The sequence below is a fragment of the Neopelma chrysocephalum genome, unplaced genomic scaffold (genome assembly GCF_003984885.1).
Source record: "Neopelma chrysocephalum unplaced genomic scaffold, ASM398488v2 Primary Assembly neopelma1_201, whole genome shotgun sequence".
Lineage (NCBI taxonomy): Eukaryota > Metazoa > Chordata > Aves > Passeriformes > Pipridae > Neopelma > Neopelma chrysocephalum.
Window position 1 is genome coordinate 95700 of NW_020897863.1, and position 25929 is coordinate 121628.

The 25929-nt window shown below is 49.0% G+C and overlaps 1 protein-coding gene across 5 annotated transcripts in view; it reads right to left on the reverse strand.

Moving 5' to 3' along the window:
* Nucleotides 1–25929, reverse strand: part of DOT1L (DOT1 like histone lysine methyltransferase) — a 69653-nt gene that overhangs the window by 31001 nt on the left and 12723 nt on the right. For all 5 annotated transcript variants that reach the window (XM_027703074.1, XM_027703073.1, XM_027703072.1 and 2 more), the window contains exons 2-9: nt 22654–22697; nt 20254–20328; nt 17346–17409; nt 15254–15482; nt 13657–13751; nt 10791–10853; nt 3589–3644; nt 913–992 (exon numbers count right to left, since the gene is read on the reverse strand). In XM_027703074.1, coding sequence (XP_027558875.1) covers nt 913–992; nt 3589–3644; nt 10791–10853; nt 13657–13751; nt 15254–15482; nt 17346–17409; nt 20254–20328; nt 22654–22697 — 706 coding nt within the window. The remainder of the gene's footprint in view (nt 1–912; nt 993–3588; nt 3645–10790; nt 10854–13656; nt 13752–15253; nt 15483–17345; nt 17410–20253; nt 20329–22653; nt 22698–25929) is intronic.

Sequence of the window (25929 nt, forward strand, 5' to 3'; positions counted from 1 at the left end):
CACCATGAACCCCTGTCCCCAAGGACCACGTCCACACGTGGTTTGAACACTCCCAAGGATGGTGACTCCACCACTGCCCTGGGCCAGCGCTTTACAACCCTTCCCATGAAGAAATATTCCCTAATATCCAAACTAAACCTCCCCTGGCACAACTCAAGGCTGTTCCCTCTCCTCCTGTCCCTTGTTCCCTGGCAGCAGAGCCCGACCCCCCCAGCTCCCCCCTCCTGTCAGGGGGTTGCAGAGCCAGAAGGTCCCCCCTGAGCCTCCTTTTCTCCAGGCTGAGCCCCCCCAGCTCCCTCAGCTGCTCCTGCTGCTCCAGCCCCTTCCCAGCTCCATTCCCTTCCCTGGGCAGCACCCACATTTTATCAGTGTGTAATCCTATTTTATTATTTATTAGTTAACACCAAGTACTAAATGTGACAACTTCAAAAAGGGGAACCCAGTAAGTGAATTCCACATGGAATTATAGACTGACTATCCAGAGCCTCTGCAGCTGGAATCATGCAAAGGGTTGGGTTGGAAGCTCATCCAGTCCCATCCCTGCCATGGGCAGGGACACTTTCCACTAGCCCAGGTTGCTCCAAGCCCCGTCCAACCTGGCCTTGGACACTTCCAGGGAACCAGGAAGTTTGGCCTTGGCTGTTGCATGGTTTGTAGGTTCCCATGGGAGATAAGGAAGGAGCAGCAGCTCCTCCCAGCCCAACTCTGCTCCACAGTCTTCCTCCTCCAAGGAGCCAGGTAGGGGTGAGGAGGTGTTAAGGTGGGAAGCAGAAAGCCCAAGAAATAACCCCTGTGGTGCAGCCACTTGGCCCCAAGGCACAGAACAAACCCCCAGCTCTGACAGTTCCCCTCCCACCCCAGCTCCCACAGGGACCAGGAACCCAAGAGACAAACACTTCCAGCGGGATTTACCTTCCTTCATGTTCGCAAATCGCTCCTTCAGCTGGTGATCCACCTCAGGGCCAAAGGCAAAGTTATTCACAAAAATAACACTGCAAGGGAAAGGTCAGGCTGATGAACAGGGAGCCAAGAACACGCCACAACCCCCCCCAGCCACGTCACAGGGACAGTGACAAACTGCTTGTCCCCAACTCCAGGGCTGCTCCCACCCACCCAACACCTTCCTCTGGCTCAGGGACCCAACCAGGCCCTCAGCTTTACCTTCAGCCTGGGCAATTACATCTAAAAACATTCACAAGTGTCCTGCTCCGGCAGTTCCTGGGAGTTTTGACATAAAAACAACGTGACAAGGAAGGTTTTCACCCTCTGCTGGGGTGAGATCCAACACCAACACAGCAACTCCCACCACACGTGGAGAGCAATGCTCAGCAAACAAGCCCCACTTCACCCTGGTGCTTCTTCCCCTGCATTTCAAATATTACAGGAAAATAGCAAAATATGGTTTAGATTCATGGAATGGTTTGGGTTGGGAAGGACCTTAAAGCTCATGAGTTCTACTCTGCCACGGGCAGGGACACCTTCCACTGGACCAGGTTGCTCCAACCGGGCCTTGGACACTTCCAGGGATGGGGAGTCCACAACCTGCTGCTCTTCCAGCTGTAAATTCCCTGTAATGCCATGACAGTGACATCTGAGCACGTTTTCCCTGCCCTAAACCCAGCACTTCACCCCCACCCACAAGGGAGGAGTCGATTCTTTCTGTCCAGGTTAGAAAATCCAAGGAGGGGGTTTTGCTCCTGGAACAAAGTCATGTGGAAACACAGAAACCTGCCCAGAGGTAGAACCCCACAAAGGGTAAAAGTTTGAGAGAGAAACAGAACATGCCACAGATTGAAAAACAAATACCCCCAAGGCTGCCAGAGCTCCAGGAGCATTTGGACAACACTCTGAGGGACAGGGTGGGATTGTTGGGGTGTCCCGGGCAGGGCCAGGAGTTGGACTGGATGGTCCTTGTGAGTCCCTTCCAGCTCAGGATATTCCAGGGTTCTACAAAGAGCCATTCTGGCACATTGTTTCCACATGGAGAGCTGGTTCCTTTGTGAGAGGTCTGCTGGAAAACCCCCCTGCCAGAGCCTCCACACATGAAATGTGTTCAGCAAGGACACCGAGTTTAAGAGCAGCAGCCAAAGCTGTGAAAAACCACCAATGAAAAAAATGTTTATACACCAAGGGGAAAAAAAAAAAAAAGCTCTTCTTGCTACGCCTTGCACTTGGAAATTTGGGAAACCCTGCCTGGCAAGGAAAGCTAGCAGGGGTTTCTTCCTCCTCCTCCTCCCCATGTGCCAAAAAAGAGGCCTTGCAAAAGAGCCAAACATATTAATGGGAGTAGAAAACATCCAGGAAAGGAAGGGGGAGAGCCAGAGTTGGCAGATGGGTGTTTGCACAGAGCTCCTGCTGGCCAGGACTCGTGTGCACGTGCAGGGCACAGGGGCCCAGAGCACCCTGATCCCGGGAATTGCCAAGCCCTTGGAATACACGTCCTGCAAGGCCATGTCCTGCTCCCAGCACCATTCCCTGGGGCTGCCCCAGCCCTGCACGTGTCCCAGGCCAGGCTGGAGCACACCCTGCTCCATGGAAGGTGTCCCTGCAATGAGATGGGCTTTAAGGTCCTTCCAACCCAACCCATCCCGGGATTCTGCACCAGGGTGAGGGGTCTGTGCAGAGCACTGAGACACTGAGACACCCAAAATAAACACCTCCCAGCACTTCCCTGGGCACTCAGAGCTCCTGCAGCCAAAAACTGCCCCAAAAAGTTCACTGAGTTGAAGGGAAGTGGCCCAGGCAGCAGAGGAGGGTGCCCTTGGAACAAGAAGCAGCAAAGCCAAACCCCAGGGAGCTGCAAGGCTGGGACAAGTCTGTCCCCAGATGAAAAGGCACCTCCAGAAGGAACTGAGGTCCAGAATAAAGCAGAAGTCAACAGCCTCCTCCATGCCCTGCTCCTAAACCATTCCCTTGGGAGCAATCCAGGAATTGCCACAACTGAAGGCTTTCAGAGCCCTCTCTGACAACTGCCTTCATTCCCCCACACAACAGGGTGGCCCAGAAGGTCATATAAAAATAAAGAGGGTTTCTTTTTTCTGCCCATAAGGCTGGAAGAATGCAAAGCTTTAAAAATACAGACGACTTTGATGGTTTTTAACAAATTTACTCCCTCTTTTTGCTCCCTCAGAAAAAGGAGTCTGACCCTCTGCACAGTTCTCCACACAAATAAGTCTTCAAGACAATTAGCTGAAATGAATTTTCAATTTAAGTTGGAACAGACTCACTTGGGTCTTTTGCTTTTTATTAAAGGGAAAGTGAGCCCCCATAGCCAAGATAATTAGTGTATTGCCAGAATCCCTGACAGGAACTACAGAGATATGCAAAACAAATGGAGGTTTTTGCTTGTCTGTACAACCAGGATTTATCTTGGATACACCCTTGGATGTAATACCATGGGACATGCATTTAAAGCCATTCTTCCAGTCAGAAAACAGGATCTAAAGAGGCCAATATAGGAGTTGGCAGATCAACTTCTGGTATTTGCTATGGAAATTCTATATAAAAAGCTGGCCAGGCTCCCAATTTCCATTATACAAACTCCCAAGTCTCCAGTTCATAAAGCAGCACTCAATGGCTGTACTGTACCTTGTGTTTGCAATTCTCTCCCTCCACTCTTCTGAGAGGAAGTCACCTCTTTCCAGCTTAAAAACAGACAAAGAACACAAAAACACACACACAGAGGAGTTAATGTTGTGCCCTTTTCCTTTGGACAGGGACAGAGGTGCTGTGCACAGTCCTGCTGGGAACCCAAATCCAGGCTCCTGTTGAGCTCAAGCACCTGATTTCTGTGGTGCTAAATACAAACCCCAACTGCTCCCACCACCTTCAGGATGGAAATGAAGGAACAGAAAGATCTTATTTGAAAAGAAACACAGTCCTGACTCCAGTGACTCGTGCAGCACCTTCCTGATGGCACCACAGCAGCCCCAGGTGAGCACAAAGCTCTCCCCAGAGGAATGTTTTCCCAGGGGTGTTTTGGGAACCCTCTGCTGTGCCACAGGTCAGGCAGGAGGAGGGTTGGGAGAGGAAGATAAGAGGAGGAGAGGGAAAAACAAGATGCAGCTCTGTAATTAATGACAATGACAGCCCTTGGAGGGGTGAGGGGATGGTTTATCACAGAACATCAAAGCAACCACACTGACTGCTCAGGATCCCTGTGCTGCACAGATTGCAGTGGAGTGACACCTCAGAAGTGCCAGCACTGCAGTGCAGACACTGGGACAGCTCCCACCCCTCCCTGGCTGAGCTGGGCACTGTCCCAGGGAAGCACTCAGAGCCAAGACTTGGCTGTGCCACCACGGAGGACAAAGCCACAGGTGCCAAGAGCAGTGGGGCTGCTCCCACGAGGAAAGGAGGGATAAGAAACACCAAAAAAAGGAGTCCAAATGTACACAAGAGGGCTGAGAAAAGTGAATATTGAGGGTTTTCAGGGAAGAGATCAGGAACTTTGTCAAGAGCTTCAAGCGTTAAGAGACTGAACACACTGAAGAGAGCAGGTCAGAGCAACACCAGTGAGCCAGGAGAACCTGTTCCACCAAGCAGCTGGGCTGAAATGAGATTAAAACTAGAATTAAGGCCTGTGTTCTCCCCCCTGCTGGGAGGGGATGCACCTCTGACACCCCTGCTCCAGTAAAAACAAAGGATATGTTGGAGGCTGAACTCTGAGACCCAACCCCCAACATCCTGCTGGGTCTGGGCAGAACCTAAACCAGAAACTCAAGGCAACAGCAGTTCCAAGATGGGTTCTTTTCACCTCATATATGGAAGCATTTTTTCTGGAGTTCTGTATGTGAATGAAGCCCATCTCTAGATGAATTTTAAGAGATAATTTTGCCTCCAAGTCATGTAGTAAACAGTTCCATGGTTGAGTAACCAAGACACAGTCGAAGAAAACCCACATGACAGGCAACTGTATTTATTTTACAACACTTTTTGCAAGTCAGCTTCTCCCTGGCATCCTCCACACCACCAGTTTCTAAGGTCTCCACAGGGTTTTCAAACACTAACAGGGGAAAGAAAAACATCTGAAAAGCCAGGAAGGCCAATCCTGAAGCCACAGTTTGAAAGGGAACAAAGAACCAGCGTAACATGAAACGATCCTGAAATGCTGAGCTTCATATAAAGGTCTTGAAATCCAACCTAAGTGGCTGTTGGGCTTTCCTTGGATCCAGTTTCCCAGTGTGTTTGTCCTGCCTGGGTGGTTAGAGGAGCATTTATAACCCAAATCTCCCTGTTTAACTTGATATCACCCGTGGAGGATGAACATTTGCAAGCCAGAGCCATTTAACAATTCAAATGAACCCCAGCCCTGCTCAGACACATCTATTTTTGTGGCTCTGCTTCCCCAGCTCAGGCTTAGGGGAAAATCTCAGCAGGAAAAACACTGGAGCACAGATATAACCAGATGGTCAACTGGGGCTGGGAGAAAATGGGCTATTTTTCTTAGTTTTCCCCTCTGGAAGCAAGGCAGGGATTCCTGGAGCAGGGACCTGCTCCCCTCAAGGACAGGACAGAGATCCCTGACCACTGGGGCAGTGAGCAATAAAGGACTCCCTCCAAGGAGGAAAGCAGCTCCTTCCCCACCAACTGACACAGGGAATCCAACAGAATTCCCCTGAAATCCCAGACAGCTCCGAGGTTTACAGGGATTTGGAGAGTGAAACAAGAACTGGTGAGGAAAATGCAGCTGGATCAACCCCAGGATGCAGCAGAACATGGTCCATGATGGTCATCCAGGGAGAAGGGGACACATCCATCCCAGTCTCTCAATCTCTTCCAGTGTCCCCACCCCAACCCTGCTCCTCCCTCTCTCTTGGAAACTTAATCTCCTTAGTGAATAATGAATGGAAGGGACCATCTGTAACACAGATATTTTCATCTGATTAGACAATGCAGGAGATGCTTTCTCTAACAGGATAATTAGCTCAGCAAAATCACCCCCAGAGCTGCACTGCTGCTAAATTTAGAAGGCAAACCAGGTTTATACTCAGGTTTTTTTCAGCCAGGAATACACCCAACAGCATCTGGAAGTCGATGGGAAGCAGCAGGTCAGAAGCAGGCAGAGGTACAGAGCAGTGGGTGTGTGCAGAGCAGGAATTTGGGCAGGTCAGGCCTGGAGGAGGGCTGGGATCTCACCCAGGGCTGGACTGGGAGTCTCCCTGTGCCTGAGCAGCTCCACAGAGCCATAAATTCCCAGGATGGCTCATTGCAGCCGCCTCCGTGCAAACACTTGGCTCCCAAAAACCAGCCAGTTCTGCCTGGAAAAGTACACAGGGTTATTTTTAGGTTCCTGTTCTCTTCAAAAATAACTGGAGGCATGGAGCCAAACCTCCCAAATGTGGCACCATTTCAAAGCCAGGGGGACGTTTGGAGGGCTTTTCAAACCCCAGCCCGGAGAGATTCCCACTGAAACAGGGCCTTCAGGAACACCTGGAATGAGCAGCTGCTCTGGCCCTCCCCGAGCTGCAGGACCTGGGGGAAATGAAGGTCTGAGGTGCAGGTGATGCCAGTCTGCTCCCTGGGCAGCAAGAGGCACTGAGAGTCCTACACAAATCACTGCTTTTCTCCAATTTCCAGGAAAAACAGCCAGAGAGACATCCCAAACTCAGCCTGAGGTAAGCCTGGAGGTTTACAAAGCCAGGTCAACACTGATTTAGGCACTAAATGGGACGTGTTGATCCTTGTGGGTCCTTCCAGCTCAGCACATCCTGTGATCTGGGAAGATTCCCCTCTAATCCACGGGGCTGAACCACAGAGCACCTCCAGCCCTCAGCAGCTCCTGGGTCTCCCCACCCACCCAAAATCCCTCAGCTTGGCAAAGCTGAGCTGTGTTTCCTGCCCTTGCTCTGAAGATTATTGTCATCTGCTGCTAAAACAGGGCTTTTATGGAGCAGGGCAGGAATTCTGTTATAACAACCCTGAGTAAACAAACACAAACCAAATCTCTGCCTTCAGCAGAGCCCAAAGTGCTCTGAGGGAGAAAACCTTCCCCACACAAGGGGACAACAGGTTGTAGGCACTGAGGACACCCCAAAAACATCCTCCAAGGGGACCCCAGGCAGAGAAGAAGCACTTTGTGCCACAGAGCAACCTCAGCCTCCTGCCCCAGATACCTGAGATGGCTCTGAGTTTGAGGCCACAGGAGGATATTTAGAGTCAGGAACCATGAAAACCCATCTGCCTGTTAATTGTGATAGCAGGTTTTAATTTGGGGGCTGCACATGTGCAGAATTCCCCAAGAAAGGCTCTCTAATTAGCCAGGCCTAACGACCTTCCCAAAGTCTCCTGCTTCCTGCAGACAAGTCTTCTTGCAAAGAAAGGGGAAGGAGCTGATCCTGGAAACTTCTCAGCTCCAGGGGAAGGGAATGAGAAGATCAAAGGAGCTGGAGCACAGTGAGATGTGTCAGAAGGGGGACATTCTCATCCAAAAAGCTGAAGGAGATGATGATGATGATGATGATGTAAAGCTCGACAGAAGGAGCTTTACAGGAGACCAGCAAAGAATGGGATTTCCCCTAACTGAGCAGGAATTGGACATCCCCAGCCAGGAATGAGAAACCCAGAACCACAGGCATGTAAATACTCATTTTATAGGATTATGAGACCCCCAGCAGCTGGAGAGCAGGAGAATTCCAAACAGAGTATGATAAACAACCTCCCTCCCACTCCTCTCCTGTCCCAAATTGATCTTCCCCCTCTCCAGGTTCAGGGCTGACCCAGCTGGAGCTCTGCAGCAGCCCTGGGCCCCAAACACCCCTCAGGACACTTTGCCTCCAGCTACTGGAGGAATTTAATGTGAATTATCACCTGCAGTGACCACACAGCCCTGTCCTGCTTCCCTGAGACACCTCCATGCACGTGAGGCTGCAGTTTGATATGGAAACATTGCTCCAGAGAGTTTTTTCTGTGATTGTTGCCAAAATAGGATGGAAATACAGGTGGACAATCAGGATTTATTTTAAATGTTGTCACTGGACTTTGCTCTCCAGAATTCCAGGACTTCCAGCAGTAACAAGAACAACCCAGGAAGTGAATTTGAAGGCTTGCAGAGCAATTTAATGAGCAACAGCTCATTGTCCTTCTGTTCAAGCCTTCCCAAACACAATTTTATTGGTTTGGAGAGCTTTTGGGGGGTGTTTTTTATTTGTTTACATTCCTATCAATTTTCTTTTAATAGTAATCCAAAAAAAAAATCGTATTGGTTGGATTTGGGGCAGGTTACAAAAACACAATGAGGTTCTGGCAGCCCGTTGGATTATTGCAAAAGGCAAAAAAGGCCATAAAATATTCCTCAGGAAGCTCCTGCCATGTGGTGAGGCTGGAGAGGGTGAAGAACCACAGGGAAAATCATTGCCCAAGGAAGAAGGAATTGCTGAGCTGCACAAACCCAGCACTGCTGAGGTGACACAGCAGCTTTGCAGGGGAAACCAAAAATCCTTTTGTATTGGGAAATTATAACTGGACTGGGCTTTGGGCTGGTAAAATAATCTACAGCCCTGCAGGCCCAAGCCCTGGATTTTCTGCTGCCTCATGTCCCCCAGTTTCTGTTCCACCACATCCCCAGTGTTCAGCCAAAGCTGCAGGTGGGATCCGAGATTCTTCCCCCTGAACTCCTGCCAAGCTCCCTCCCCTCCTCCACCACTTGATTCTTCCCAAAATATTGAGTTTTCATGTGACTGCCTGGAACACTGGAGTGGGATTCACCAGCTGAGCTCTGCTGATGACAGACTATTTTAATTTGGGCTTATTTTGCCTCCAACATTTGCAGTTTTGGGAGCATTTTGCAGGGACAAAGTTGTTTTCCAGAAAGACAAAGATGCCAGGCTTTGAATTCTGTGTTTTCCAGCTGCATTGTGAGACAAGTTTGCTCTGTTTAATGAGTCACCTACAGCAGATGCTGCTGAGGAGCTTCTAAAGAAAATAAATGGAGATGTTTGATGAATAAAAACTAAATAAAATCTGCCCTGTGTGTCTGCACGTAAAAGACCAAAATCTGTGTTCAAGCATCACTCCAAGTGACAATAAACCCATTTTCCTTAAGACAAAGTGCTGCAAGTGTTTTAACTCTTCCCAAAAAAACGCAGACTGCACATCCAGGGGAAATTTTTAGTCCAAACCTGCAGAAGGCAGAGTCAGAAAAGCCAAGGAACCTGGCAAAAAGAAGCAGCTTTGTTCCAATACAGCAGCAGCCCCTGTCCCTGGGAATGCTCAGGCTGGAAGTGCTGCCTAGGGCAAGCAATATGCTTCCAATATTTTATCCAAGCTCCTCTCCTATTCTTTACATTCCCCAGCTCAGAGGCAGAGGATCCTCAGGAACAGCTCCTTTCATGTTGTGCCAGCTGGGTGACACAATGGAAAAATGCCATATGGCCACTTGAGGAGCAGGGAAGCATTCCCAGTGCTCCCACAGCAGGAAGGAGTTAGCAGGGATATCCAGCCTGCTGCAAACCAGTCCCCCAACAGCCCTCAGGAAGGAATCATTGCATCCAGCACAGGAATTCCAGGGAGAAAGTGCTCAGAGGCAGGTGGGACCAGCACCTTTCCAGCCTGTTTTCCAAAGGCAGAGCTGGAACAGCCTTTCCTACAGGATGAGCCCTCTGAAGGATCCCAGCAGTCAAAAAAAATAGGGAAAAAAAGGCTGGGAAAATTGGGAAATAAACCTGGCATTTGATCCCACCCTGCTGGAATGCTCCAGCCATGTGGTTCACACCATTCCAGGAACATGGAAAGAATGGTTCTGTACAAAAGGGAAGGGAAGGAGCAGCTCCCAAACTTCAACCTCAACACAGGGCCAGCAGCGACCTCTGAGCAGGACAGAGTGACCCAGCTGGGCTGGGAAATTAGGGAACATCCCTGATCCATCCAGCCTCTTCCCTGACCGTTGGAGAGTGGGAGGAGAAGCATAAACAGATGTATTTTCCAAACACTCACTGGGTTCCTGTTGAACAGGTATTTCACTTTCCATGTCTTTCATGGGAAGTGATTGACCAGGGAACAGGTTTTCTTAATAAAAATTAAGAAGGAGGAGAAAGGGAAAAGGAAAGGAATGGCACAGGACAGTGCATGGATTTCACACTGTCATTCCAGAGGGTAAAACATCCACAAAGATGAAGCAACATGGAGAGAAAGGGAAAGTAATTCCAACACCTGTCCCTATCCCCAGGGAAGGAGATGCCCTGGGATGACCCATTTACTGCTCCTGATCCAGCTACAGCCTCAGGGCACCCAATTCCAATCCTTTCCAAGTCAGAATTAACCACCCCAACACCCTTCCTGAGCCCACAGCCTCCCACTGCTCCCACTGCTCCTGGAGTCTCCTGCTCCAACCTCCAGCAGAAGTTCCATCCCTGCCATCCCACCCCCTCCAACCCCTGTCCCAGGTTTCCACACCTTCCCCTGCCTGGGAACCAAAGCTCCAGCTTTTGGTTCTACCAGGAGATTCCAGAATCCCAAGGAGGAGCTGCCATTTCCAACAGTCTCTCCAGCAGAACCCCTGATCCATGGAGAGAGGGGGAGAAAAAAAGGAAAGGAGGTTTAGGACGAACAGAAGACACGTGGCAGCCCCAGGAGGATAAATCTTCCAAGAGTGGAAAGACCTGGAAGTGGTTCCAATAACACCATACGACACATCAAGCAAGACAAAGAGAGAGGCTTTGGAGGATGGCTTGGAAAAAACAGGTTGAAGGGAACAGCCAGGAAGCAGCTGTGGTCACACTGCTGGTGGCTGGGGAAGGCTGGAGAGGACTTTCCAAGCTGGACACCAGAAGGAGCCCCAGGATTTTACTCACTGTGTATTCTGCGTGTTTTTTCCCATACCACTTCATCCACTTTCTGAACTCTCTGTCCATGGTCTGCAAGAGGGAGGAAAAACAAAAGCAGCTGTTGGGACATCTCCTGTTTCCAGAGCCATCCCAGGAGCAGAGGCACAGCTCTGCCAGCGCTCCCCGACCCCAGGGAGTTCTGTCTGGTTGGGTTGGCTGGAGGCTTTTTGCCATTAACATTCCAAGGACAGGCAGACAAACAGCTCCTGCTGTTCAGTTTCCTTAAAAAAAACCCAAATTTTTGCAAGTCAAAGCTGGAATCTTCATCCCTCCCCCTTTTCCTGGGAGCTCCACGCTGTAAGGAAAGCACTGCCACTGCTCAGCACTAAAAATGGCACAACCTTGAGCAGCTCCTGAGCTGGGGCACATAATCCACAGGGAGCAGGAGGGAGGCAGTCCAGCCTAAGCCCTGGGAGCAAAGGGACACCCGGGCTAAAGCCAGGTCTGCTGGGGGCAGGGAGAGGGCAGAGAGCAGCATCCAAAGCATCCCCATTCCCACAGCAACCAGGGGTGCCCCAAACTGCATCCAAGGATTTTGGAGTGATGACATCCTTCACTCCAGGGCTGCAGAGGAGGGAGGGCTCCTACTGCCACCAGTTTGTCATTGCCTAAACAGAGGAGAAAGGAACCAAATCCCCCCCTATCCAGAGATCTCAGTCCCTCACATACCCCCACGAGCACAATTCCAGCTGTCCCAATGGCCCTGAGCAGGGCAGGCTCTGGAGAGGAACCAGGGGCAGCTACAGCTCTACAACAGCTGGAAAAGGCAACTCAAGTGTCTTGGAAGGCTGGAAAAATACTCTCCTGATCTTTAGGGTTTGGCCCAAAGTTGGAGGTAGCAGGGAAAGGAGACAAGGGAGAGTCTCCCTCTCTGGAGACACTTTCCTGTGTCACCAGCCCCAGGTGACCCTGCCCGGGCAGGGGTTGGACTGGGGGATCTGCAGAGCTCCCTTCCAACCCAAACCATTCCACGATGCTTTGAGAGGAAACCAGCAGGAATTCTGACTTCCCTGACAGCTCAGAGATGGTGGAGACCTCCATCACCAGGTCAAAGAAACCGTGTGTTGACAGATGTGCTTTAAAAACCTATTTCAAAAGCATTTCAAAGCTTGGCAGCATAACTCAGAAATCCTCAGGATTTTCTCATGCTGCACAACTGCACTTTTATTTATTTTTTAAGACAACTTCACTAAAACAAACCCACAACATCCTTTAGCTGAAGCTTTTCAAAGCCATCTGCATTAATAATCACAGTGCCCAGAGATGTGTTGTCTCAGCCAATCTTAACTAGAAACTTAATCCAAGCTCTCCCACAAATGTTTGGAGGGAAGCTGGTCCCTGACACAGGCATGAGCTGCACTCAGGCAGCTTCACACACTGACACTGCAGCAGCTGTTGGATTGTTAAATCTGGCAGGATTTAACCAGAATAATGCAGAATATTCTGCATTACTCCTGAAGCTGGAGGCACCCCAGCAGTTAATACTCCTAACTCTCAATTTTTGGGTGATTTTTCTGTTTGCTGTTTCCACTAAAGCCTTGTGTTTGCACAGTGCCATGGAGGGGTATCAGTGAGAGTGAGAATTTCCCTTTTAATGCTCATCTTTTAAGTTAAATAGTAAACCCAGAGGGGACTCCAGGCCTTGCAAGTGCTCCCTGGTGAAACCAGGACACTCCCACAGAGGGACTGCAGAGCCCTCCAGTTGGGAGCTTGCACTGGGCCATGGCAGGGGAAACAAGATGGATTTTAGATCCCTGTCTGATGCTCCTCATCACTGTGTTGATGCATTTTTGCCCAACACCACAGAAAGGGAGGATCAAGGAGTTTTATTTTTCCCCTCCCTCCATGGGGTATAATTTTCCAGCCTGCACAGCCTGAGTCAGAGTGTTTTGACAATACCGAGGGAGAAGTTTCTGTTCAGGGACTGAAGCAAATAAACTCTCCTGGTTAGGCTTGACAAACCTTTATTGTTGGCTTGTGGCCTTCCAGGTTTGCCTTGGAACTCGTTATCTTTGTGTGTCCCATTGGCACAGAATGAGGAGTGTAAAGAAACCTGACTAATACCACAGAAACATGGAATGGTTTGGGTTGGAAGGGACCTTAAAGCCCATCCAGTGCCACCCCCTGCCATGGGCAGGGACACCTTCCACTAGCCCAGGTTGCTCCAAACCTTGTCCAACCTGGCCTTGGACACTCCCAGGGATGGGGCAGCCACAGCTGCTCTGGGCAACCTGTGCCAGGGCCTCACCACCCTTATAGTAAATAAATTCTTCTTAATGTCTAATCTAAACCTTCCCTCCTTCAGCTTCAGGCCCTTTTAAGGTTTTCTTCATTCAGGTGCCTCCAGACACCCAACAAAGGCCTCATCAACGAGCCTCTGATGGTTTAATGACTAATGAGCTTCTGAGGGTTAAATAACTTCAGCTTAGGACACCAAAGAGGGGCACCCCAACCCCAGGCAGAACCATGGCCTTTAAAATATTTAAGAACTATTTCCTTGCAGAATTAATTCCCACATTTGCTGAACGCTGCAGCCTCTGGAAGTTCTATCTGAGCCATTCCAGGCACGGAATAATTGCAGGTGTTTGGGTGAAGCTTCTCCTGCCCCTCCTTTTCAACAGGCCCTGTGTCAGTACTGTTAAAAGAGCTGAAAGCACTTCAGAAAGGTGATAATGCTCTCCCTGTGCTCTCCAGACTGGAAAAACACTCCTCTCCCCAAGCACACCGTGCTCCAGGTCTGTCTGACCTGAGGGAGAAAATGGAGCAGGGCTGAAACTCAGGAACTCAGCTTTTGCTGAGCCCAGACAGACAGAGCCACTCCCCAGGGACCCACCTCGGCGTACTTGGCTGGAATATCAGCCTTCTCCACTCCATAGTGATGTTTGCAGTTCGTGGCTGCAGCCACTTGAAGCACCACCTGCCCCACACCTGCAGGGGGAAAAAAACCCCAAAGTGAGAGCAATTCCAGCAGAAAGCACTGCAAGGGAAAGAAGAGTTGTTAGAGCAAAGGGCAACAGGGAAACAGCAGTTAAAGCAGTCCCTGCAACCCTACACACTTTAACTGCCAGGGTCTGACCTTCCCCCCTGAGGCTCTGTGATCCCTCAACTCATTCCCACTTCCCAAGTGCTGCTCAGCCCCAAGGTGAGCAAGAAAATTATTGATTTATGATGAGAGCAGCTAAAAGTATCTAATATTTGAGGCTGCAGCACTACAGGGTTTCAGATATGATCTTCTGCAACCTTCCTGAACAAACAATTGGGAGCATCCACGACAATCTTTTTTTTTTTATTCCAGATGGAAAATAGTTTGTCAGATGTGATGCATTTCTAAATGTCTCATCTGAACACCAGGAAATTTCAGACATCAGTCCCACTGAGGGAGGAAACGGGGGTAAAAACTGCAAATCACTGAAGACGTGTTAAGGTTTGGGGGGGGTGGAGGATTGCAGTCCTGTATTTAAATTTAAAATATCTTTTTAAAAAAATATTTTTCCCCAGAAGTCCCATAGCACACCAGCAACAAAACCCAAAAACATACTTGGGTTAAAACTTTACAACACATCCAGTAAGAGGGGAAATTCTTGTTGCTCCTTTCCTGCCCTGAACCAGATTTACCAAGAAAAAGAACAGCATGTTCTTACTCAGCGTCTCTGTTCCACGTGGCCTTGAGTCATACCTGGTTTCCTCACCAACTAGGAACACCTATTTCCTTTTAAAACTCTAACCTGTGGCAGCTGTGGGTTACATTTTGTGGGGTCTCACAAGACAACTGTTAAAATGAACTCTAAAATCTTTTCTGACACGCTGACAAGTAAGTCAGAGGCAAAAATCTGCTTCATTTTCAGATCCCACACCAAGCGTGTCACGTGAGAAGGGTCAAGAAATCCCATTTTCAGATAAGGAGGTCATAAAATCCACTGAAAACAGATGAACCCTCAGAAATGCTACTTTATTTTTCAATCATCATTTTTAACAATGTTTCTTTCTAAGTGCATCCAGCAACAGAAACCAAGAGTTCTGTAACAATTACTGAATTTGCAGTGATATTTCATCACCACAGAGAACGCTGGGGCACCCGGTTGGTCCATTTAATCATGTCAGAAAAGCAGGGGGATTATCTAGAAAAGATGCTTATCCTGCAAGGCAATCCTTAGTCCTGGCTTATCCTGCATGACAATCTTTAGTCCTGGTTTACTTCTTATATAAAATTTGCACTGACATTTCATCACCACAGAGAACATCTGGGGCACCCGGTTGGTCCATTTAATCATGTCAGAAAAAGCAGGGGGATTATTTCGAACAGATGCTTACCCTGCAAGGCAATCCTTAGTCCTGGTTTATCCTGCATGACAATCCTTAGTCCTGGTTTATGTAAAGAAAGGGGAAAACCAGCAAACAAAAAGAGGAAAAAGAAGCCGTCGGTCACTCACCACTGCCCAAGTCAACGAACAAATCGTCCTCTGTCATTTTGATCTCATCGATCATCTGGGCCACCAAGTCAAAGGAGGTTTCCCCATAGACCTCTGGGGAGAAGGGCTCGTAGTTGTTGAGTTTCTCGGGGTCGGTGACCGAGTGGTTGTAGACCTGCTGCAGGATGTGCCGGAGCAGCCCGTTGGAGGGACGCGTGTTCAGCTTCATGGGCTGCGTCGTCCCCTTCCACTGCAGAAACACAGGACGAGGTGGGAACCCAAGGGGGGGACGAGGGCACGGCCCCACAGCCAGGCTGGGTGGGCACAACCAGGGGAAATCCCCTCCCAGCACCTCTTCCAGTGGGGCTGCCAAACGGTCCTGAGCCGAGGGCTGGAGCCCCTCTGCTCTGCAGGCAGAGACCTGGGGGTGTCCACCTGGAAAAGACTCCAGGGAGACCTGAGAGCCCCTTCCAGGGCCTGAAGGGGCTCAAAGAGACTTTGGACAAGGGATGGAGAGACAGGACAAGGGGAATGGCTTCACACACAGTTAGATGGGATATTGGGAATGAACTCTTCCCTGGGAGGGTGTGAGGCCCTGGCACAGGCTGCCCAGAGCAGCTGTGGCTGCCCCAGCCCTGGGAGTGTCCAAGGCCAGGTTGGATCAAAGGAGCAACCTGGGCTGGTGGAAGGTGTCCCTGCCCTTGGCAGGGGGTGAAATAAGATAACCTTTAAGGTCCCTCCCAACCCAAGCTCTTCTGTGACACTCAAGACAAACCCAACCCCAGTTCTCTGTGCTTCACACCTCACTGAGGGGTCATTTCACTCTGCTGGAAACAGCTGCTAATGGGGCCAATAAAGAGATGCAAACACCACCAGGCAAAGGAAAGCTCAGCACTGAATAAAGCTGAGAAGGTGTGGAGTTTGCTCCCTGATTTTCTATTCACTCATCACCATTGAGCTGATACCGAGTGTGTGTCAACAGCAGAGCAGTTGAATTGTGCCTCGGGAGCTGTCAGATGGGAGGGATCAGATGTACTCAAACAGGGAGTGGCAGGAAAGAGATGGAAATCAAGCTTCCTTTCTTCCTCAGAAAAAAAAATCCTGTCCTAAGCATAAAAGTTGTTAAGTTTCAAAAATGTTCACCTCCCCCTTTGATAAAAACAACCAAAAAGGGGCAGCTCCAGGACCCCTCCTAAACATTCCTCTGCTGGGATTCAGATGCAAGTGCAGAGGCTGAAAAGCTTCTAATGTTCAGCTATTAACCAACACACACATGAATCGGAACAAGCACAAGTTTTAGGGAGCTGTAGGCCCACAAAATGAAGGAAATCCTGGAAAAAAGTCTTTTTGCCATAATACTGCACACTTCAAATAATTCCCATAAGCACAGCAGAGAAAAAATCCACCTATACTTCTAAATTCAATAGAACAGTAACATTATTCACTGTTCATGTTTTGCTTCCTCCAGTTCAACCTTTTATGGGGTAAGAGAAGCAAAAAGCTCATTAAATTGGTCTGAAAAGACATTATATTCTCCTTCAGCCAGTGATCCCACAGAATAGAGAGGCTGAACTGTGTGGCAAGGAAATTCCTAAGGCATGGATCACTTCCACAACACATAGGGGAGTTCATATGGATTATTTAAGTACCCATAAGCCACAGATTTCCCCCCACAAAAAATCAATCTATACAAGAAATCCCTGTGAAACATCTACATGTTAAATGCAGAGAAACCTTTTCTTCCCCCCAAAGGTAACTCAGCTCTTTTTAAGTGCCAAAATAACAATGTGAGAGGTGCATAATAAAGACCAACAGCTCCTAAACCCACAGTTTGGGGAAAAAAAGTGGGGTTTAATTGCTTTTCTTCCTTAATGTCCCTCCAATGCTAACTCCTGACTGCCCAGGTGTGAGGAAGAAAATAAGTTTAATATCAAGATAAGCCTCCAAAAGGATGGAAGTGCTGGATATTGGTGATGTGACAGTGACTGGGAGTCAGTCCCAGCTCTCTGGTGTTATTCACTGTTATTCAGTCCCATCTTTCTGAAGTTCTTCACTCTGTGTGAGTGCAGAGCAGGCAGACACAAACCATGGCAGGGCTGAGTTGAACACCTACCAACTGGTGGATGCTGTCGATGGCTCGGTTGTACTTGTCACACAGTCTCTGCATGCTCTCAAAGCTGGGGCACAAAACAAACACAGGGTCAGCTCAAACAGGCAGGTTTGGATCCCCAAATCTCCCGAGGCGGGAGGGACCCACAGGGATCACGCTGGGAGGGACCCACGGGCATCAGCAAGTCCAATTCCTGAGCCCAGACCCCTCTTTCACCCCCCTTTGTACATTATTAGTTCACTTTATCCTGCAAGCCTGGCAGAAGCCTGTTTGGTTGAGTTAGATGTTCAAATTTACTCATTTATTAGCCACAAATTAGTAATCACTCCACCACAATTCTCCTTCTGACTCTTTGCTGGCTCACACCGAGTGTAAGTCCCCCAAGTGTGTACTTAAGCACACAAAGATTTTGGTATTCCCATGTTTGTTATGTCAAGAATATTTCTGTAATGTAAAGCAAAAATACCCAAACCACATTAAAAGGTCACCAGCTGAACTGAAGGACGTTGGTAAAAATTGTAAGACTGCAAAATATACTCTTAGCAGTAACTAAAGGGACAACCCTGAGCTTTCCTGTCATCTTGCTTATTTTAAGTGGGTGTTTAGGGTTTGTTTCTCTCAGAAGATGCACAGATTTAAGACTTTGTTTCCTTTAAAAAAATCCCCAGTAGACCAGGAGTACATGACAAATAATATTAGTATCTTTATTTATAAGTCATACTTTAAGTTCAGTCCATTCTCTGTTAATTAAAGTTCTGCATTCTCAGAGTCATTACTTCTTTTCCATGTTCTCAGCTGCACAGAAACTTAAGAGACCTGTTAATTTTTCCCTTTTTTTCATGATAATCAGTCCTGAGACAAGCAGATCCTTCTCTAGAAATTAATTCTGGGTTTGAAAATGCAAACAGAGCCAGGGCACAACCTAAAATGTCCCCCAGCAGGAAAGCAGAGGGATTGTTCCATGGGCTGGTTGGGATTACGGTCAGTCCAGGCAGATGCCTTAATGACAGAGGGCTGAGAGGATTAAATAAATTCATCTCTGGTCAGGGAGGAGAAGATATTCCAGGGAACATTATCCATTACATAATCAGAGCCACAAAGCAGCAGCAAAAACAATCCAAGGGGTTATGGGGTGACACAGTGAAACCAGGGCCATTCCCAAGGCCGGGAAGGGGAGGGGGCCCAGGGGACAGCAAAAGGGTCACCTGAGGCTCTTGTGATCCTCAGAGTCACTTCACACCTCCCCCAGGAGTTCTGGCCATTCCAGCCCAAGCTTCCAGCTGCCTGGGCTTGTTTCCATGCTGGTACAAAGCAGGAGGATTTGGGCTGCACAGTGTGTGTGTTCCTGTATCCCACTGCTCTCCCTCCACATCCCTGGATTGCTCCACCTGCTACGAGTCGTTTTTCTGGCATTTTTTTTCAAAGGAATTAAAAAAAAAAAAAGACAAACCAAAATTCCAGGTTTATGGCTTCCTGGAAAAGCTGCAGGAAGGTGAGTGGGATGTGACTTTGGGGAACAGAGGGGTTTCCCTGTTATTCAGTTTTGCTTCCAACCTCACTGATGGTCCTCAGCTGAACATGCCCAGGGAGGATGCCAGGACTATAAAATTACAGCACTGCAGCCACTGGGAGTAATCCAGAAATCCAAGTTAATGGGCTTGATGACAAGGGAGGCTCAACCCTGATTTCTCCCTGATTTCAGGAGGAAGAGAGGAATTAACAGGTCTTGCAACAAAACAATAAAATACTGGGAGAGGAAGAAGCAACAACTTCAGCAGATCACGACACAAGCATCCAGCGTTCAGGAGGTTTGGGACGGATCTCAGGGAAAGGTTCTTCCCCCAGAGGGTGCTGGGGCACTGCCCAGGCTCCCCAGGGCAGTGGGCACGGCCCCAAGGCTGCCAGAGCTCCAGGAGCGTTTGGAAAATGCTCTGAGGGACAGGGTGGGATTGTTGGGGTGTCTGTGCATGGCAGGAGTTGGACTGGATGATCCCTGTGGGTCCCTTCCAGCTCAGGATATTCCAGGATTCTATGATTCTAACTAAAGCAAGGGAGTTTCATCTCTAAACCCCATTCTAACAGTTCACTCGTGCTGTGGACTTGGACACATTCACTCTTTCCCACAAAGGCAACCAAAGAGGTTTTTGCAAACCGCAGTTTGAACACATCCCTCTTCCCAACCTCAGCACAGCCAATTCCATGCACAGAACCTCAGATCCCTCCTCTCAGCCTCTGTCATTAAGGCATCTGCCTGGGCTGACTGTAATCCCAACCAGCCCATGGAACAATCCCTGTGCTTTCCTCTGGGGGACATTTTAAGGTTGTGTCCTGCACATCCTGGTCAGGATCTGCCTCTCCCAGCCCAGAGGTAAATGCCACATACTAAACATTGCTTTTAAGCTGCTTGTGCAATAGGAATTCCCATGGAACTACAGGGATCTCAGAATCCCTCCCTGCCCAGAACACTGGGATGATATTTTACCTTTTATTTTAGCCTCCCCCCACCCCAGAGCCCAGAGGAGGGAGGGGAAGGTGAAGCTCCCACAGCTCCCCCTGACAGCCAGGCCACGTTCTGGGCAGGAATTGGGAGTTCCTCCACCAGCAGATCCCTCAGTGCCATTCAGATCCCCACACTGGCCGTGCTCCAGCAGCAGATACCGAGCATTGTTTGGGAGTGAGTAATTCCAACCTACACCAGGCTCCAGTCGCTGCTCTGTGGAGTTTCCAATTATGTCCTTAATCCAACGAGCCTTTGCCAATGTTGCTGTTACACATTTCCTACCAAAATAACTCTGCAGAGCCTGGAGCCAGTTTGAAAGGAAACTTCGGTGTCTAAGAATAACCAGTGACACCAGTTCAGTGCACCCCGTGCTGGCCTGGCCTGCTGGGGGAACACAAACAGCCCTCTCACCTTTTTGTATCGTAGTCAATTAAAACGTAGTTTTCCATGGCAAGCTTGAGATCTGGGATTTCTTCACAGACCCACCTGGAACGAGAGAAGAAATAATTAACAGAAGTATTGCCAGTCAAGTGTAATAATATTGTCCCAGTTCTAGGCTGGCGTTGCTGCACATGGAGAGAGGATCCTGCACAGCCCTGGAAGCTCAGAATGCTGTCAGGAGTAAGGCAGACATCCCAAAATACTCATGGAAAGCTGCAACAACTCACATTTGTACTGGATAAACAGCAAGATGCCTGTAGATATTGGCAGCTCTTGAAACAGCTTCAAAATAAGGTAATAAATGTGTACAAGGTGTCTAAAAACACTCAAAGCCATGGCTGATGCCAACCTAACAGAAAATGTGGTGCAGGAGCGCAGCATTCCCAAAGAATGTGTTGGACAAAGCTGGATGTGGAGAAGAGATTTCCCACAGCCCCTCAAAACACTGTCCCCAAGCACTCCCTGCAGGGACATTCTCCTCTGGGCCGTGTCTGAGCTGCTCTCACCCCTCACAGCACCCAACCCAAGCACATTGTCAGGAGTTACTTTGATAAAAGGCCCCTCTGACAGGCTGAGTGAGCACAGCCCTGGATGCTGTGGCCACCAGAAATGGAGGGCACGTGCCCACTGGCAGTGCATCCAACAATGGCATCTCACAGGAGAGAGCTTCACTTGGGGAATGCAGGAGGATTAATTCCTTTTAAAAACAACTTAAAAGCCACAGCAGCTTCGCACACACTTTCCTCCACAAATACCAAAATGGGAAGGCACCGTCCTCATCAAAAAACCTCCATTCATAGGATGAATCCCAACAGGAATGACAATTCCTTATGCACTCTGCTCCATGCTTCACCAGTAAAATAATAAAAAATAACAACTAAAGATCCAGCAGTTCTGGTTCCTTCTGGCTGATTCTCAGTTGACAAATCACTACATAGGCAAGCAGAAACTAGAACCCGGACATCTGGGGCTGACTCTCTTCTAGTGTCTCCCTAAGAACAGTTGGGTTCTACCTCTGCAAACTTTTTCTCTTAAATTACAGGACCTGCAGTCAGCAGCTTCATCTCTGTGTGTCAGTTCCAGCTCAGGATATCCCACATTCCCATGGTCTCACTACCTGCAGGAGATAAAGGCTGCTCTGCACTGTCACTCCCCTTTCACAACCACCCTGGGGGAACTTTGCACAAGGCAGGCAAAGGCAGCAGGAAAGTTTCTGACACTCTAATCTTGCCCAAAGCACAGTTGTGAAACAGGACTTTGGCCCCAAAACTGCTTCCTGGCACAGTTCTCCCCTTGCCTTCACCAACTGCAGCCACCACCTTCAGCACCACGTCCCCCTGACCCCCCTCAGAAGGGTCTTCTCAACAACCCCAATGGCAAGTGATGCCACAAGACCCCAAGGCAGAGGATTTTGTCCCCAGCAGTCCTGGCAGCAGCAGTGGCAGTTCTTGTGGCAAGGCTCTGGAGTTAGAAAAAGGAGTTTCTTGAGAAGACAAATCCCCAGCTCCAGCCCCATTCCACATCCTCTCCCTCCCCAGGCCTTGGGAAATGCTCTGATTTCATGTGTGTGATGTTCTCCAGCACTGGCTCCCACACTGGGAGCACACAGGGCTCATCACCTCTTCCCAGGCCACGTGGCACCAAATCCCAAGCTCAGGTGGCTCTGCAGGTAAAACCCCTCAGAGCTCACCTGCACCTGCACCACCAAAGGAGCTCAAACCATTCCAACCTGCTGCAGACACAGCCCTGAGCCCAGGGAAGGATCCAAACGGGGAACAAGAAGGGCTGGAATGTGATAACACTCCCCAGCCCTCAGGTGTTGGGGGATTTCTGTTCCTGTTGAACAGAAGTTGTTCCACAGCAAGTCACCTCCTGACCCTGGGAACGAACAGCAGGTCCCGCTGGAACCACGGCCAGGGTTGGGAAATCCTCTGGTCTCTGCCCCTCAGAGCTGCCTGGCACCTTTATCCTCCCATTTTCCCCACTCCATCAGCAGGATTACAAGGAATGCTACAGGGACATCACTGCCAAACAACCCAGAGCAACAGGGGAAAGGGAGAGGCCAGACCAGGACTCAACACATCCAGTCAAGGCTGTTTTCTTAACCTTGTGTGTCACAGCTCAAACACAAACTGCTTTAATAAGCATTAAAGCTGAACATCACCACCCGAGTTTAATTCTGTTCAGAACAGAACAGAATATGGGGAGATAAACCAAAATCTACTTGCCAGAGAGCTTTGGATTGCAACAAATTCAGCTTAGAAAATAACTTTACGTGGCAAATGCTGCCCTGCTCTGTGTCCTGGCCCCAGACAGCCCTGCCCTGGGCTGCAGGGAGGCTCAGGAAGGGTCCCAGCACCCAACACTCACCGAATGGTCTCAATAATTTCATGAGCAGCATCATGGTGTTTGTCCTGAAACAAAAAGAAAAGAAAAATCAGGGGCTGTTTGTCAGGGGTTTACAAGAATCACGATATTTTTAAGAATAAATGACACCCAATATTTTTAAGAATAAATGACACCCAATATTTTTAAGAACACCAAGCATACTGGGTAAGGAGCCTTTGATTGCCACCCAGGCCATTCAAATGAGCCCTCTAAGGAAAAAAAATAAGCTTAAGGACATATATTTTTCGTGTTTCTATGGAGCAGCAAAAGACTGACAGGAAGGAACTGTCATTCCACTGATTTCTCTGTCATTCTCTGCCATCAGGAACTGTGGAGCTGGAATCCTTGGGGGATTATTGGGATGCAGCAGGTACTTGAGTGCAAGTTCCCACTGAACAGCTGATTCCATCCAGCATCTGGCACAGGCTCCCAGCTCCAGATGGGCAGGGAGAGTCTGGCCCAGGGAATGGCTGTCTAAAATCAGGCATCAAATAAACAGTGGGAGAGGATTCAGAGCAGGAAAAACACCCTCCCAGCACATACACACACACACAAAGAGAGATGGATACGGAGCCTTTTTCAGGAGCTGAAAACCAAAACACATTAAATCTTGTGTGAGAAACAGGGGGTTTTGATTTAATTTGGGAGTTTACTCAGGAGCAACAGAAGCACGAGTGGGTTTAGCAAATCATCCCAAATTCGTGCTAACAAAGCCCTTGGAGCTGCATTTGTATGCACCAGGCTACAAAAAAAATTCTATTTTAGGGAAGCTGCTGGAGTTCCTAAACACATTGTTGTATCCAGCCTTAGTTACCAGGGCCCATCTGCACCAAGCTGAGGTTATATTTAGATGTTTGTTTCTGGAAGTGGCTTTGACCTTTTAATTAGAGTCCTGTATCTAAGGACCTTCCAGAGTTACAAGTGTCAGGGCTCTCAAATCATCCTTGTTTCCTGCTGCAGAAATGTCAGTTCTGTGCAGTTACCAGGGGGAAATTCTGCAGCCAAGGGCAGGGACAGGTAACAGAAAGCAGAGGACTGGAAAGGAATGGAAGAAGACAAGCACTGATGGACAGATGACAGAGAAGGGTTGGATTCTCTCTATTTCGAGACATGATAGAAATCAAATAAAAGCTTTTTCCATCAGTATCTCAGATTCCCCCTTGTGCAACCAGTTCATACCCTCGGGATCAGCCAGCCTTGCAGAAGTTCTCATCCCAAGAAACTTGTACACAGCCCTTCAGATACCTGGTTAAAAATCCAGGGACAGAGGGAGGGATAGGCAGCCTTTCCTGAGGGCTGCCCCCCTTCCAGTCCTTGAGGGGGGTTGTAAAAAGGAGGGAGAGGGACTTTGTACACAGGGAGGTAGTGACAGGACACAGGGAATGGCTTCCCACTGCCAGAGAGCACATTGGGAAGAATCCTTCCCTAGGAGGTGGGGAGGGGCTGAGATGGAATTCCCAGAGCAGCCGTGGCTGCCCCATCCCTGGAAGTGTCCAAGGCCAGGATGGATCAAAGGAGCAACCTGGGCTAGTGGAAGGTGTCCCTGCCCATGGCAGGGGTGGGACTGGATGGGCTTTAAGGTCCCTTCCAACCCAAACCATTCCAGGATTCTTTGCCCTCTCACCCCTGTGCCTGTGTTTCCTCCAGTCCATGGCACGGGCTGGCACAGCCCAAACCAATAAACAGTCACCCAGGAATGTCAGGTAAGGAATTCCTTTGATGAATCCTGGCCTAGAAACCAGGGAAGCAACTGCACTAAAAGCTGCTCCTGCCTCTCAGTGCACACAGAAGGAGAGTGTGTTCTGTGTTCTTCTCCATGTGCACTGAAGGGAGAGCACAAGAGGGGAGGAAACTTGTCTTGCTTCCCATTCCTTATCTGCCCAGTGTCAGAATAACCCAGGGCAGCAGCTCAGCCCCAACCAGCCCCTGCAAACAAACACTCCCATCTCACCACGTGCAGAATGAGCCCAGCAGAGCCCCTGGGGCTGCCCCAGCTCCCCCAGAAACTGTTCCTGCACAGTCACCCTTGGCTTTATCAGCACAAGCACATCCCACCAGAGCAGGGAATTCAGGCTTATTCTGCCATGACCATTTCCTCTGAGGAAGTTCTATCCCTCACTGATGGTTTGGACACTTGCAGTGGGAGCAGAGCACAGGAGAAACCCCCTGTCCTACAGGTCTTCATGAAAGCATCCCAGTTAATTAACAGGTTCTTTTAGCTTGGCTTAAAAATTAAAAAATCAATTTTAATAATAATAATAATCACAACTCACATCTACAACTACAGATCAGCCAATTTAGGCAGCTTCACAAACACAATCTCGTGTGGAATCTCCAGCCAGAAGGGCCCTTTGAGCTTAGCTGGTGTCATTATTTGGAATAATGGAATCAAATCCAGCTCCACATCTACTGCTGTTAAGCCTCTCATGTTGAAACACTTCCCAAGTTTACTGTGCTCTATAACCAACATTCCTTGGCCAAGCAGACAAGCTCCCGAGGTCTCGTGCAACTCTTGCAAACAACGTCAAATATGTTCTGCTACGTCTCTTCAAAGCAGAGTTGGCCATGGAAAATGGAGGAGGGAAAGGGGGAAACAGATCTGAAGGGAACACAGAGCAGTTTCCCTTTCCTTAGAGAAAATTCCAGCCTAATTTCAACAGGGTTGTAAGATTTAATAAGAAGAGACATTTAACAGCACCAGCCATCACGTCTGTGCTCAGGCAACTGTTTGTGGCACTGACAGAGTCTGAAGGAACCAAAAGCCAAGTGGAATAGAAACATCCCCAAATCCCTGACCCTGCTCCAGCCTCTGCCATGACCCTCCAAACCTCCCCAAACCCCTGACCCTGCTCCAGCCTCTGCCATGACCCTCCAAACCTCCCCAAATCCCTGACCCTGCTCCAACCTCTGCCATCCACCTTCCCAACCTCTCCAAACTGATTCCTGTACAGGCCATTCTCTTAAGAGTTCAACTCAATGGTCCTTGTGGGTCCCTTCCAACTCAGAATATTCTGGGATAAAATTCCCTGGGGCTGTAAAGGGTCCAGGTTACACCTGCTCTCCAAACTCCATTGGGTGTCTGGCACAGACCAATGTGTCTTCTTGGAAGGCTGATGGAGAGACTGGAGCAGGGACAGGGATTTAATCCCAGAATATTCTGATTTGAAAGGGACCCACAAGGACCATTGAGTCCAACTCTTCAGGGAATGGCCCGTACAGGGATTGATTTGGAGAGGTTGGGAAGGTGGATGGGAAAGG